The sequence below is a fragment of the Nematolebias whitei genome, chromosome 4 (genome assembly GCF_014905685.2).
Source record: "Nematolebias whitei isolate Nwh7 chromosome 4, NemWhi1, whole genome shotgun sequence".
Classification (NCBI taxonomy): Eukaryota; Metazoa; Chordata; class Actinopteri; order Cyprinodontiformes; family Rivulidae; genus Nematolebias; species Nematolebias whitei.
In genome coordinates, this window is record NC_056501.1 from 33240089 (window position 1) to 33257121 (window position 17033).

Sequence of the window (17033 nt, forward strand, 5' to 3'; positions counted from 1 at the left end):
TATTTAAAAGGCCCAGACCCTATTAGTACATGTCCATTCAGTGACTATTTTCTGAAAGGTTCATGTTAAATGTAGTTCATGTAGTTAAATACAATTAAAATCAAGATGATTTATAAAATTTCTGGAAACTTCAGAAATCATCTTGTCACCATCAAACTGGTTGGTCCACTATGTGTGTTTGCTGCTTGTGGGACCCAGTTTGTTGTGGCTCCTGGGACTGATGAAGTCCTTTGGATGAAGGATGAAACGTTTCACCAAAAATATAAAAGAAACCGTAGTTGACCTGACTGAACTTTGTTGGATATAAAATGTTATGCTTTACATAATGTGTTGGCTGTGGAAACTATCATGAATCAGGCTGTCTTCAAAGGTTAATTAGTTGTAGCTGTACATGCTATGAATCCAGACTGTTTGTGTTGGGGATGACTCTCAGCTACAACCACAACAATTATTGAGTCTATATTTGTTGTCTGAGCTTTGAGGAATGTCCATTGTTGTTCTTATAGTCAGTGAGCTGTGATCCATCTTAACTCCAAATATCAATAAGTTGTTTTCCTTGATGTTTTGAACCACTTTGGCTATGGATTCCTCAGAGGAGTTGACGGGGGAGAGGGCAGGCCCCAGAAACCATCTTATCACCAGCAAACTGTTTGGTCCACTATGTGGGTTTGCTGCTTGTGGGACTCTGTTGTGGCTCCTCGGACGGATGAAGGACGAAACGTCTCAACAAAAAATGAAACCGTCCAGATGACCTGACTGACCATTGTTGGATTTCCTACCTGGATTATTGAGCATGAACCTTGAAGATTAATAAATTGTATGTATTTATCCAGTGATTATTATGAACTGTCCAGTGGTTCATAAGATATTGTGCTAACAGACTGACATGGGTGAAATATAATCAGCTGCCTACACCTTACATTGGTACAGCTAGAGATACAAACAAATGAGATCTTTTTTCAAACGAGTAAAGAATGAAAAATACTCACTTCCACATCTTGCTTTGTCACAGATGACAGATTAATTAGTCCGAACTAAATGACGCGGGGCGTCTCTTATGGCGCTGGTAATCGTGAGCGTTCTGCTTTGAAGAGCTTGCATTGTGCAAACGCAGATAGCTGAAGCTGAGAGTGGTTTGGGCTACTTGCAGCATTGAAATGTGGAATTTGCTGATCCCAGTAGATGACAGAGTGCAGAGGGACCATGTTGGGCTTTTGCAGCGCATCGTTCATTTGCTGTATTTTTCCAGAGGAAAACAGCCTTTTCTCTCTCTCTCTCTGCGCCTCCACCAAAAATGAGCTGCAAATGGCTTTGAACTATCTGGAGGTTTAATTAGGCTTTCCTCATCAGCAGGGGATTCAGGGTGGGTAAGCTTTTGTGTAGGGGGGTGGGGGGGAGCGTTCATAGTTGCACTCATGGAAATATCGTATTGCGCTCCTGTATGTATATATAACAGTATAATTTGGGTTTGTTTTTCCGAGCAGCCATTTTGTGCTCGTGGCGAGCTCGTGTCGAGTGCTTTTTCTGGGTGTCGGCAATCAGCAGACAGACGGGAAACTGCGAAGATGTTTGAAGTCTTTAGAAGTTTCTTACCTTGATCTGCATGCAGCAGCCATCGTCAGACTGCCACCAGCACATCACAACTTTGTGATTTGAGTCTTTGCTTTTGTTTGATGTTCCAAATGTGTCAGGAGAGAGAAAGAGGAAGGAAAAAAAAAAACTTGCATGATGTATTTTATTTGCTTTCTTCTTCCTACCAGTAAAGGCACATAACCTTTTCAGATTTTTTTCAAAGTAAAAAGAAAAGAAAACAATAAAACAACAATAACCAAAAAAAAAAAAAATCTAAAGCGGCATTCAAGTATAATCTCATGTGAATAGAACCTTGTGATTGGTCGGAGCGAGGTAAATGCTTTATTTCATCGTCGGTCTTGCAAGAGACTAATTAATTTCTTTAATGGGCAAGTGTTAGCTTTTCTTATATGACGGCACGCAGGATTGTTGTCCCAGTAAACAGTTTTACAAGTGGGCAGGGGACTCCGGCATCCTTCGCACCCTTTGTTGTTTAAAAGCCCCATATGGATTGTGAAACGGCAGCAGCTTTCAAAGCATCATTAGTCATGCATAAAAGGCTGTGTTACTGCTTTAATACCAGCCCTGGGCTCAGGCTCTGAAGATCTGCTTTAATTGTTCACCTCTGCTACGTTCTGTGGTCACGTGCTGACGTATCAGTGCATCGGCCAAATCTGTGTGTGTTTTTTAATTGTCCATCGCTCGCTGGCAGCTAATAAGCAGAAAAGGAGAATGAGTGCTCTAAGATGGGCATTAAACGGGATTCAGACACACCCCTCAGCATGCCTTGAATAATGATGTTCCTATTTCTCTCTTCCTTTTTTGGCTGTCTGGCTGTGTGTGTGTGTGTGTGTGTGCAGCGGTCCACCTGTTAGGTCTGACCTGGCATCTGCGGCACGGCGAGAGTCAGCTGTATGAAAACGGTCTGAGCTCAGCGGACCATCAACAGGAGGACCACATCAAAACCAGACCCACGAGCTCCATCCACCTGCTGGACACGCTCAACCCTGAAAACACATACACTGGTGACAGAGGTGAACACACACACAATAAAGAAGGTTTTTAATCTAAAAACAGATGTTATGTACACATGTATTGCTAGTAATTACCCATGAGTATCAACAGAATAAAAGTAACAGTGTGATTTATTTTTTTTAACAGTAAAGATGTTTGTAGCCCACCTATACACATAATTAGGTAAGGGCACTGATTCCTTTAAAACTATCTCACCTGGAACTTCTCCATGTTTATATGTATACAACTTGACCTCCTCAATTACCTTTGGAAACCCATACACTAATGCTTTTAAAATGATCAACACACTGCAATGCAAACACGTGCAATATAATAAATCCAAATACTCAGTTACATACTACTATGAAATTCTAGGAAATAAACAATACATGGCACCAGATTGAACTTGTAGAAAAACAGAACTTATTATTTACAAGATAAATCAAATTAAACAACATTAACAAAGGTGGTGCTTTCCTTCAAGTATCTTATTTTAAAGTAAAATAAAAAGAAATTAAATAAAACTCAGTGGGCCCACTTTCACTAAACCAGCCGACACAAAATAAAATAATTGTCTTCAAAATATAAACCATTGAGGGCATGAATCCATGCTGGAGAATGATGAGTGTGATACCTTTTTATCTGACGATTTAACTCCATTCATTTACTTACACCAGTTACCACCTTTACTAATATGGCGAGCTCAGGTGAAGAAGAAGATGGCTAACGGTGTTTTCTTCTCCTTGACCCCTCCTTTGGTCCACAGAAGAAGAGCAGGATTATGACAGGTGTCCTGTATCGATGTAATCTTCACAGCACCAACTTTATAACTCCACATTTAATCACATTTAGCTGCACCAAACACTGAATTTACAGAACTTCCAGATCAGAAATGTTCAGTTACAGTCCTTACCGTTAGCTGGTTTAGCTTCATGGAGCCACAAGTCTATTCACTTTGCTAATGAACCTTAATTATATTCAGCAAACTAATGAGCTAATAAGAATTTATACACCGTTATCTTTGGAATTTCAGGTAGAAATAATCACGGTGGTCCAAAACAAATGATCTTGATGAGGACTGTCAAGTAAAAAGTCAGAGACATTCAGCTACACTACACTCGTTTTTTTTCTTTTCACCACATTTCTCCTTCTTACCTCGACTTCAGATCAATTTAAACACACATTCAAACAGTAAACAGTTAATAACATAAAGTTATTACTAAATATTTTTAACCGAAAGTCTTACAATTGACCATATTTACATTTCGGTTCACAAGAATACTCTTTATGAACTTCATTTAGTACAACATATTGTATAATTTTGTGCTGTGTTACATGTTGATTGAGCAAGATTTACACCTAATTACTTGGAACAGTTTGTTTTCTTTCTCAAATTTGAGCTGTAACAAAATTGTGTATATTAAATCCAACAATAAAAATATGTTAAATTAATTGAACTACTAAATTTACTAATGATAAACTGAATTAATTTGACTAGATTAGGGTAAATCCACTGAACAAATATATGAGCTGAGATTTTGTTGCTTATATCATCCCCACCTCAAAGTAAAAAAATAGACCTGTTTGGACTAACCTCAAACCAACATCAGTGCAACACCTCTAAGTAGTGTGGGCTATCACCAAGCAAGAGACAGCATGAAGGCCAAGGAACTGTCAAACTAGGACAGAGAGAAAGTTGTGAAATTCAGATCTGGGATTATGAAAAATATTCCAGATCACTTATTCTAAGTTGATTATTAAAAACCTGACAAAACTCACAGATCAGGTAAGAAGGGCATTACGGTAATCAGAAAAGTAACCAAGACACCAAAGATACGGCCATCTTTGCAGCTCCTCCACAGAGATAGTAGAATATATCCATAAGACAACTATAAGCTGCACAAAGCTGGGCTTTATGGAAGAGTGGCTAAAGACATCACTTAAAGAAACAAATCAAACAGACTATTTGGAATTTGCCAGATGGCATAATGGAGACTCCCCAAAAGTGTGGAAGAAGGTGTTGTTGTCTGTTGACTAAAACAACACATTTGGGACTTGGGAACAGATCAAACACAATATAAAGATGGATGGAACAAAATACAGGGAAAGACTTGAGGGAAATGTGATGAAGTTCTCCAGAGATATGAGCCTGGGACTGAGCTTCACCTTGCAGTAGAAAAAATGAGCTTTAACGCACTGCTGCAGCAACACTCCAGTGGTTTAAGAAGAAACGTATGCTGGAATGGTCCAGTCAAAGCCCAGACCTCAGTCAATCCCAGAATCTCTGGTTTGGTTTAAATATTGTTGTATACACTCAGTGCCAATCTAACTTGAAAGACCTGGGCAGCTGTGGCTGAGTGGTTAGAGCAGTTGTCCTCCAATGCAAGAGTTGGGGGGTTGAATCCACCAGCAGTCACATGCCAAAATGTCCCTGGGCAAGACACTGAACCCCTCATTGCCTCTGATGTGTGTCCCATTGGTGTATGAATGTGATAAAGCACTGATTACTCTCTTTAGAATTATTTTTTTCAATTTGATTTGTATAGATCTAGTAGAGTGTTGTATGAATGTGATAAATGAGGCACATATAGTAGAGTAAAGAGCTTTGAGTGTCTTGACAAGATAGAAAGGTGATATATATAAGTACAGTCCATTCAACACCCATTCACCTGGAGCAGTTTGGTCATAAAGACAGGGTAACATTTCTAGTAGCTTGATGTACCAAAGTCAAGGAGACAAACCAGAGCAGACTGGATGCTATCATTGCTGAAGTACAAACTACTGACTGTTGAGGGGTGCTCAGTTATTTTTTTTTTTCATTTCTTATTTGCTTTCCAATTCAAAATATTAAACATCTTGAATGTAGCAGCTATTTTGTGTACATTTAAATTACAATACACACAAAAAGCTAAGTTCCAGTTGTAGGATAACAGAATATCCTGATTCATGCTCAAAGGTAAAAACAAAAAAACAAAAAAAAAAAACCAAAGTTAAGTCAGGTCCTCTGGACGATTTATTTTTGTTGAAACGGTTTATCTTTCATCCAAAATACTTCATCAGTCCAAGGAGCCGCATCAAATTCAATCTTATAAGTAGCACCTTCTCATAGTAATTCAACCAGTTTGATGGTGCTCAGGTGGTTTCTGTAGATGCTATTTATAAGACTTATTTGTTGCAGCTCCTCGGACTGATGAAGTCTTTTGGATGAAAGAAGAAATGTTCCATCAAAAAGAAATCAACCAGAGGACCCAACTTAACTTTGTTATATTTTCTACCTGGATTATTGAAAATGAATCAGAATATTTTGAACCATTTTGGCTATGATTGCCTCAAACAAGTCGGCAGAGTAGAGGGCGGACTACAGAAACCATCTGAGCACCATCAAACTAGTGTACCCACTATGAGAAGGTGCTATTTATAAGACTGAATTTGTTGCAGTTCCTCAGACTGATGAAGTCTTTTGAATGAAAGAAGAAACATTTCAACAAAAAGAGAGCATCCGGAGGACCTGACTTAACTTTGTTAGAATGGAGTGAATACATTTGCCATCCATTGCATCCATCAGGGCAGCACGGTGGCACAGTTGGTAGAGCTGCTGCCTCTAAGTGAGCAGGTTACCCTGGTTCAACTCCATGTCCGGTGGCCTTTCTGGGTGGAGTGTACATGTTCTCTCCCCGCATGTGTGGATTTTCTACTGGTACTCTAGTTTCCCAACACAATCCAAAAACATGCATGTTAGACTGATTGGTAACTGTAAATTGTCCCTAGGTGTGACTGAGAGCATGAACGGTTGTTTGTCTCATTTGTCTCTATGTGTCCCTGTGATGGACTGGAGACCTGTACGTGGTGTCCCCACCTCTCGCACAGTGATTACTGGATGTGGGCACCAGAGACCCCCACAACCCAGGAGGGAAGAAACGGGTAAAGATAATGGATGGATGGACGAATGTATCCATCATCTGCCCAATTGTCAGCCATTTTCTGTTATATTTGGACTTAGAACAAATCCAAGCAGTGAGATGAATGATCCAGAACAACACACCAGATGGAAATCAGCCATAGACTGATGTTCATCAGAAATGGGAAATAACTGGTTAATCATGATCTCCCTTAGCCAGTATGTGACTAGAATAGCTTTCCACTCTGCCTTCTCTCATCTTGCCAGAGGAATTTCTAGCACCAATTTAACCCGATGGTACAGGACATTAATTGTGAGTGTTTCAGGTCATGAAGTCATGCAGGACACAGCAACCTTCATACTTGGTCTGACTCTGATGGATATTACATCAGAAGCTTGCTGGAGCTCATATGCAGCATTAATACAGCGGATGTGTGAGCCAAACTGCAGCCCTCTGCAATTTAGTCAACCTGGGACATCCCAAAAGCAACTATTCTTGATGAATCCTCACATTCTGAGGATTAACATTCTCATTTGTAGCTAAATCCTCCAGCAGACTCGCACAGGGGTCACAGGAATTCACTTCCAAGTGTTGCGTCACAACAAGCTATTGTTTTAACTCCTACTGCTTTACATGCTTGATGAAAGCAGGGGAAATCAAAATGGGCAAAGCTAAGCCGCTGGTGCATGGGGCTCAGATTAATAAAATTGGCACGCTGGAGGTGGTCCCCTGGCATAGAAGGGCCAAAGAGATTAGAGATTAGGCTGTAATCTAGTGTGGCAGATTATCACGCTCATCCTGCTGTACCCATCACCTCTCACATCGAGAGACTGCTCAATCCCCAAGATTACACTCCGAAGGATGGTGAGAGGAGGTTGTGGGGAGCGGAAAGGATAAAGCATGTCAGAGTAGAAAGAGAAAGGAGTTAAAGTGGTGGGAGGGGAATGGGGTGATTGACAGGAACACTAGAAAGGAATTTAGTAGAAAACTGCTAACAGGGAAAAAGCTTTCCAGTTAAAAATATAGTAGACTAAAAAGAAACTTTTTCTTACTTGTCTACAAACCATTAGCAGCCAACATGTAAATCATTTGCTTTTTATTTAGAGATCAGTTCTTGTATTGTTGATGCATTGCTGTAAACAGAACAGTGAAGACAGCTGACGAGGCTGATTGGGGGAGCGTTTTTATCAGTTTCTGCTTGTTTAGTGCACACAGCGGGGAGAGATGAAACGAGCTTGGCAAAATGATCGGAAGGTAGTTATCTTCTTGTATTCTCATCCAGGTATTTTTTAGAGGTGTTGTCTTTTTATGTGAACATCAATGCCATAAAGATAGGCTCTCTCAAGAGAGTCTTCCTGTTTGATTTGTTGGTTCTTTGCCCAAATCAGATGTTCAAGAAATGGGGGTGGGGGTGGGGGGGTGTTTCTAATTTACGTTACGTACAAGGCAGCTTGCTCCTCTGCGCCAGATACTAATTGACATGTTGTGTCAACGGCGTTCGACTAGTGTCTTGTCAAGCCGCGCACGCCACGTTTTATGTTCTCCTCTCTATCTCTCCTGCAGTTTCCAGAGATCACCAGCAGCCCCTTCTTAGCCCTCAACACATAAAAGCTTTTCTAATTAGGGTTGCATTAATTGCCACTCACTCCATGACAATCAACTCTGAGCTGAACGTGCGCATGCTAACACGGCCTTTCCCTGGGTTTTGTTTCACCACCCCCCTCCTCTATTTCTTTATCTGACATGTGTTCATAAGTGCGTACAGACATGGCCACACACACAAAGAAACTCCTCTGTTGCAGATGAAAGCCAGAAGTCTCTGGAAAAGAAAGTTTCTGTCAGTGGAATCCCTGCATTAATGAAGAGACGTCAGGGTTCGAGAATAATATTTCACTCAATGTGGAACACTTGGTTTATTACTAATATAAAATGATACAAATTGGCATACAGTAGTAAGGTATATTGCCTCATTATATTGTGAAGATGATGAAATGCAGAGCGTGTGGAAACCAGTGTAAGCTCGAGCGATGATTGTTTAAACCGCAGTATGAAAGGAGGGAGTGAGCGCCGAACTGTTTTCATTCTATCTGATAGTGCGGTTTAGAGAGGGTGTGCAGATGGATGGAATGTGACACAGACAGAAAGGAGGGCTCTTAAAGAGCACATCAATATTCCAGACTACGTGCAGAGAGGGGTGGAAGAGAGTGGAGCTCAGCAGAGAGTGCAGAACAGTGAGGGAGAGAGGACGTGCAACAACTGCATGGGCAAACGTGGTCTGGTCTGTGTTACAGCAGTTGCATTGATTTTCTCATGCTGGGATACAGTCTTTCTAACTCACACACACACACATACACACTTGCAGATCAAGTATAGATCATTTAGTGAACCCCCTGCTTGAGAGCCTCAAGTTGAAAAAGCCCAATAGCTATAACCAGTTTGTCTGCGACTCAGCCTGCATCTAAAATGTCCACATTTAACCAAAGGAAGGTGAAAGATCATTTCAGGCTGCTGCCAATATTTACACTTTAGATGAGAGCCATTTTATTAGGAGCTCAGAGCTTTGTGGCACGCTCTTGGCATTTTCGAGCAGTAGATTGATGTCCTGCAGGACTAGGCTCTGACATCAAAGCAGAAAAAAATATTCTATACCTGAATGTTTCACGGACATGTTTATCTTCAAGATAAAGTAGAGTTTACATTTTGGTAAATAATCTATTTTGACTTCGTAAAAGGATCTAACAGAATTTCTGTGCTGACATGTTTTCACATTTCATGCTAAGTTTAAAAAAAAAGCAACTCTACTACTAATCTAGTGGCAAGAACAGCACATTTAATGGGATTTTTAATCTGTAGTTACTAATTTAATATCACATTCCACAAGCATTTGACACACGTATTAAAGACAAAATGATTGTTTTAGACAAAAGCAATAAAATCATAAATAATTAAAGTTGAAGGAATATGATATGTCTGCTGCCGTCCAAGCAACATTTTTAGACTAAAATATTCATTGTTGAGTTCTAGCCATTTTGGCCAAAGTATCACGTTATATGTGCACTCATGTGATAGAGTGAGATATACCAAGTTATTTACTATATAAAGAATTTAACTTGAACTACAGTATAATGCTCAGAGTATGTGCTGGCTACAAACACATCACATTTCATCCCAATAGCTGTAACATGGACTGAGTTATAGCCATTTGTACTTGTTAATGCGTATACGATGTGGTGGCCATCTTGAATTAGACATACTTCAAAATATATTGTCGACGTACATTCAATGATTACTTTCTGAAGATTTTATAAAATATCAACCATGAGTTCATGAGCTATGTTTCTTAACATGATTCGGCTGTTAGTGTTGAATGTGCAGGCTGATGACAGGAGACTCCAAGGTAAAAGTAACTGGATAATATTTAAGTTACAACAAAAACAACAAAGCAGAGCTGATAGGGCAGCAAAAAACTTACTTTTAAGGAGATGACAGGGGAGCAGAAACATGTAGCCATAGGAGGACAATGCCCGGACAAAGGAGGAGTGAAAAGATGCAGACTTTATACAGGACGGTGACGAGACAGGATGAGAAACACCTGGTGTGACAACAATTAGATATTGGGGTGACAACAATTAGACACAGCTGACACAAGGAGGAAAAAAACAAGAGTGCAGGAGAAAAAAACAACACATTTCTATCAGACAAATAGGGTTAAATCCAACAGTTAACGGTGCATAAAAATAAAAATATTTCATTAAAGTAGCAGCACTTTCAGTTTTTGCTGTGAAGCTGTCAGCTTAAAACACACAACATTTAGCACATCTTTAAAACTGACTGAGTTTTAGTGGTTTTTAAGGTTTACTGATTTTGGCAGCCATGTTAAATCTGGTTAGCTTCAAAGATTATTCAGTTATTGAGGTAAATTCAAATATTATTTCCTGAATGCTTCATTAAAATCTGCCCAGTGTTTAGTTTGCCTTCAGATAGACAGAGTTGACTACAGTATTTAAAGCTATGGTATTAAACATCAACCTTGCACAATCTTAGTGCTTGGAATGTATAACGTGCATCAGTCTCAGCCACTACCATCCAATTCTTAGTTCAATATTTGTTAAATTGACCGAGTTACAACAACTTTTTTTTTCTTTTAAAGTCACCTGGCTGTGGCAGCCATCTTGAACCATGCAGAACTCCAACAAATATTCAGTTGTAACTTTAGGTGAATATTTTCTGAAAGTTTCATTAAAATTCCTCCAGCAGTTTATGACATGGTAGTTTAGTGGTTAGCACTGTTGCATAAGAAGGTCTTGGGTTCAAGCCCTGGATATTGCCCGGGGTTATTTAGATCAGCGTTTGCATGTTCTCCTCATGTTTTAGTGTGTTTATTCTGGGTTATCCAGTTTCCACCCACAGTCCAGAAACATGCATGTTTAGGCTGACTTCAGACCTAGGACCCCCTCGATCCATAGATTTGTTATTTCAACAAGATTTCCTGGTTAAATAAAGATAAATAATATGAAGGGGAAAAAAAACACAAACTGAGGCCATTAAAATAACTATCTTTAACAGGTAAGATGTTAATTATTCAACACCTGTCCTCTGAAGTCTACTTCAAAAGATTTGAACTATCCCTTTTAGCTCCAGTCAGCAAGGTCTCCACCCGTAACAGCCCATTACAAACTTCACGGGAACTCGGTAATACAGTTTGAGTACGTTCTTCTCGTGTCACGTCAACACATGTTATACGTGTAACAACGCTGGTGTTGGGGAGGGAATGAGTTTGTGAGCGAGAGTCAGACATATCTGTCACACACAACCTGAGGCCTGATGATGGAAGGTGAGGACAGACGGTGAAAGTAATGGAAGGCCCCGAGGCCATGAGCATTATCTCCTCCTGACTCTGACTGACACTCATTAGGACTGCACAGCAGAGAGGGGCGGCTGGAAGCTTATTAAGCCACCTGCTCAAAAAGGCCCTTAATTGAATTCAAGTAATTATAGAGACCTTGCCCATTGTGATATTTTTATTCATCCTGCGGCGAACTCAATCTCTTCTGCATTTGCTATTAATGTTGTCTGCTCTAATACTAATTCACTCTCGCACACACACACACACACACACACACACACACACACACACACACAGAAAGTCAGAGCCAGTATTGACAGCCTCACACACACACAAGCCCACAGTCTGGTCCCTTTAGACGTTACCAAAAGACCCTGACTTCCCTTTTTCAGTCTGTTCTGTGCTTCATTAAAACGTGAGGGGTAATAACATTAATTGCAAAGACAGTTTAGTTTCTCTGAAAATAGATTACAGGTGTAATTGTTTTACCTGAATAACCCGTAGGCGAGGGAAATTCATTAGACCTCGTGTCCCAAGCCTTAATGTAGTTCCTCTCCTTCACTGACCTGACAAACACACACACACACATACATGCAAAAATGGCTATAGCTCAGCCAGTTTAACAGATATTGATCAATTATTTGATTTTATAGTAGCTGATCATAATCCCCACACATACAATGAGCAGAACCCATTGTGTAACAATTTTACTTAAAATCTTGGATTTATTTTATTTTTTTCATTCAACCTATTGAGCCTCGAAGACTCATTTACAAGTGAGACCTGTTTGGACAGACAATAGAAAGTGATGAAAATGACATAGTGTTTGGAGACAAAAAAAATCCTAACATGCTCTAAATCTTTGGCTGAACATTAACAGAATGACAATGAAAAAAAAAACCTTGCACGACAAGCACGTAATGACGTGACATTCCATGGGGGGGAAGAGACGCAAGGCATGTCCAGAGGCAACACACAGAGGCACTGTTGGGCGTTTGACTGTGGACAAAATAGCTTGTGAACTACCAGACAGATGTCAATGAATCTCTTAGATATTAATCATTAATCATCTACAGCTAATTAACTTTTGAAGTCAAGCTTATTCAAGATGGCTGCCAGAGCTAATCAACAATAATGGCTGTAACTGAGTAATTGTAACAAAATATATAGCTGATATTTTGTTGAAGGGCAGCACGGTGGCACAACTGGTAGAGCTGCTGCCTCTCAGCGAACAGGTCCCTGGTTCAAACCCCGGTCCAGGGGCCTTCTGGGTGGAGTTTGCATGTTCTCTCCGTGCATGCGTGGGTTTTCTCCGGGTGCTCCGGTTTCCTCCCACAGACCAAAAACATGCATGTTAGGCTGATTGGTAACTCTAAATTGTCCCTAGGTGTGAGTGAGAGAGTGAATGGTTGTTTGTCTCGTTTGTCTCTATGTGTCCCTGTGATGGACTTGCGACCTGTCCAGGGTGTACCCCGCCCCTCGCACAGTGATTGCTGGACATGGGCACCAGCGACCCCCGTGACCCAAAATGGAATAAACGAGTTAAGAAAATGGATGAATGGATGGATGGATATTTTGTTGCACAACCCATATTCAAAGGTCTAACAGATGTACGAGATCTCACGTTACGTTTGACAAGGTTGGACCAAACCAGCTACAACTCCAACGTTAATTTTCATAAGATGATCTAAAGCTTTAGCTAGGAGGCAACATGTGACAAGTAGTCCTACAGAAAATGTGAGGGCTTAAATATTTTAGATGGTTTGGGAACGGTTTTAGATGCTACTCTAATGTATAATGATACACTTTGCACGTTTGTGTCCTACAAGTGAGTCGTGTCAGTAAGAGACGTGTGTATTGTGTACACCGTGTTGCGCCATTGACATAATTGTCTGAAGCGCTGTTGGTTTTTTCATGCACAGTATTTAACCTATTACAGTCCAGCCCACAGATTTCCATCAAGTCACTTTCCTTTCTTGATAGTAGATGCACAACACGTTAATCGCTTCTTTAAACAAGTTTTTTTTTTTTTTTTTAAATAAACCTTGCACACGTTTCGCCCACAAATTGCTCTCTCCGCCAGCTAATGATGAAAAACACAAGAGGAGATTTATGTGGTACCATTTATTTTTATTTTTTATTCCAAATAACCAATGGTAAGTGCAAATTTCAAGCTGTTTTTTCTTATTATTAAAGCCATGTGATCGCAAGGCGCGAAGATATTTAGCCTCCCTGTTTGCATACTGTCTTACTCATTTAAGCTTGTGTTCATTCTTCCTGCCAAGAATTTATTTATTTATTTTTTTCATTTTGAAAGATCCTTTCAAAGTGACAGTTTCAGATTTTGTGTTGGGAACAAGCTGATCAACAGCAGTAATCTGAATAGTTCATGAGACACATGTCAAGGTTTATTATTTTGCCTGTGTTAAAAGGTGATAATGTTTATGTGTGTGCAAGAGTTCCTGTGTCTATCAGCAAAATAGTTCACATAGGTTTCGGGGTCAAGTCGATTCAACAGCTAATAAAAAAAACCCCGCAATATCGCAATAATTTTTCCAAACATTAAACTGAAATTAGATGTGGTTGTAGATGCGACGGGGCAAAAATGAGTACACAAAAGATCTCGTACGATCTGTGTTCACAACCTTGTCATTACTGTTGGAGGCAAAACCATCTGAACCACTGGACTGCTTTAATGAGTCACTGCATGCACATCTGCAAATGCTTAACTTTTGGAGTCCATCTCATTCAAGATAACTGCAACAGGTAAGCAACATTTGCAGATGCAAGAATGGTTATGATTAAGTCTGTTTTACACATACTGGGGAAACATCTGAGGTGATAAATGCCAACTAGACCTTTTTATTTTCTCAACACAAGACAATCGTAGTTTAAAAGCCTTGTATGAAAGGTGTCAGGCACTATGCATTCCTATTTAGGGGACTTATAGGGGGTCGAGATGGGGTAGAGGAAGGGCAGCCGACCTGGGACCCGAAAGTCCCAGGTTCGACTCCCAGCCACCTCCACATGTCGTGGTGCATCTGAGCAAGACACCTAATCCCCAATTGCTTCCCGGGCACCTACATAGCTGCCCACTGCTCCACCTGGGTGTAGCCCGGGTGCGATGGGTTAAATGCAGAGAACTAATTTTGCCATTGTATGGGAACATACAATGATGACAGGACATAGCACGTACTTCCTTGTCACATTTATTGCTTGTGGAGCCAGGAATGCAGATAAAACTCAAGGATCTCAAAGAAAAAAAACTTCAGTATTGAAAGATAAATAATAATGGTAGCATCAACTTACAAGAATTAAAAAAAAAAAAAAAGGCATCACAAGGCAAACATGGGCAAGACCTGGTCATGACATGAAATTTACACATGACCATACTGAACAGGAGTGAGGACTGAGGGCATAAAAAGGCTTGGACTAACAAGGTAGGCGGCTGCAGCTGAGACTAATAGGAATGGTGAACCTGTGTAAGTGGGCATGACGGAACAGAAGATCAGTAACTGACTATGGAACTATGCTGATAGCTAGGAACATGGGGAAGTAATGGAGCAAACTACACAAACAAAATACAGAAATTGAACATCATAGAAGATAAACACAAATACAAATCATGACATTCCTTCAAGGAATGCTAGGCATTTTTATGTGGGATTCTCAAAATCCCTCATTCCTTTACCCTCTTGACACCACAGAAATGCTCTCTCTCGATGACACAGAAATTAATGAAAAGCAAGGAGGGTTTTCTTCTCACTTGCATCATCAGCTGTAAACTGATACAGCCACCCGTTTTTTTTAAGCCTTGTCCTCTCCTTTCTATTTTTTAATATTCTGCCTCTTCTAAAATGACCTAGGAGGCCTCAGTTTTAGGGCTGAGGCTGCATGAGTCATTTTGATCCAAGGGCACAGGACAGTTACCTCCCTCATCCCCTCATCCCCTGTCTTGCCACAAATTCGTGCAGCTGACTTGAGCATTGCTTTGTGTCCCTATGTTGCATCAGGCTCAGAGAGGAGTGTACAGTTATTAGCATCAGAAGGACATGCTTGCTCATCTGCCAGCAGTTTAGCCCGCTCGCCTGTCTACCCACCAGCATTCTGCCATCTGCCAGGCCCTGTTCATGTTCCATTCGTCTTGTGTCAAATAAAAGACGACTTTCCTTGGGACATCCAACCCTCTGCTGGCCCTTTTGTTCTTTCAACCGGACAGAGGTATACTGATTAGTTTTAAAATAAGTGGATTGCTGCTGGGGTGGACATGGCAGGAGTGCATGAATGCATGCTTTAGCTGTGGCGAGTTAACATTCTATTTGGAAGAGACATTAATGCAGAACCAATATATGCTCCATAAAAGATAAAGGACACACAACTTTGTTCCTTTATCAAACATTTTCTTTACTCTTTTTTTCCAAAAGGTTGGTCTCAATATTAAAACAGAGAGGATTACAGACTCTTAGAAAACTCTGAAGGTACTCCTATTGTAAAGTGGCAATGTGTTTGGAAATAAAAAAGTTATACGTATATTAAATGTATTCCTTGAAGAAATGCATACCATTGACAAATTACAGCAATTTAGTCAAACTTTAAATATAACATTACAACACTAAGCAATATTGTGAGATCTCTCTCTATCTGCTCTGTTCTTAGAGTGGGAAGTGTGTCTCATCCACTACTACATCAACTTCCACATCACTACCATTTTGAAATGAGTTAACTTCAAATGCTAATCAGTTAAGATATGCACCTAATGATTACTTTCTGAAAGTAATGTCCTATAAAAAAAGCAATACAATCAACATTTGCATATTCAAATTAGGGCTACAGTCATTCTACATGTACGTGTTGATGCTGTAAGACGGCAAATAAAAAGTACTGTGTGATAAGCATCAAGATTTGACATGATTGGAAGTCAACAGGAGGATCTGACAATAGGTAAACAAAAGCAAGAGACATAGGTTGAATTTGTCAACAATGGGTCTTATTATGGTTGAAAACAAACTTTAAAAAAATTGTACTGTATTATATCTAAATACAGTATTAGACTATAATATTTATCTTCAGTAATTAAATAATACAAATGTTTTAAAAGTGTAAATGTCTTGGAAATTTGAAGTTAAGTTGTAAAAAAAATCATTCCTTCTGAAAAACAATTAATCTCCAGATTAATCTCAAAATAATCTCATAATCTGTTTGAGGAGTTTGGTTTTAGAGCTCACCACAGCACTGAATCTGCAATGGTGAAAGTTACTAATGATATTCTCATGGCTTCTGACAATGGACAGGTGTCTACACTGGTCCTGTTAGAACTCAGTGCTGCATTTAATACAGCTGGCCATAATATTCTATCACAGAGACTTGAATATAATATTGGAATTACAGGAACAGCAATAAATTGGTTTAAATCAAATTTAATACATTTCAGTTCGTAAATGTAACTAATGAATGTTCTTCACATACTCAGAGTCAGAGTCAGAGTCAGAGTTTCTTTATTGTCATTCGCACCTCATGTGGTACATATGGTGGAGCGAAATTATGTACACAGGGTCCCAGTTACATCCAACAATAAATTGTATAAGAAAAACAGTAATAACATCTAAGATATGAACTAAGAAAAACATCAACTAAATATACACTAAGCACTCATATCATAAAACATTGAACATCAGCACAAACATGAACATGAGTCTGTGAGC

The 17033-nt window shown here is 39.7% G+C and overlaps 1 protein-coding gene across 1 annotated transcript in view; it reads left to right on the top strand.

Annotated features, from left to right (window-relative positions):
• tenm1 (teneurin transmembrane protein 1) overlaps positions 1 to 17033 on the top strand; it is a 439293-nt gene that overhangs the window by 191205 nt on the left and 231055 nt on the right. Inside the window, exon 6 of the mRNA XM_037675401.1 lies at positions 2433 to 2606. Coding sequence (XP_037531329.1) covers positions 2433 to 2606 — 174 coding nt within the window. The remainder of the gene's footprint in view (positions 1 to 2432; positions 2607 to 17033) is intronic.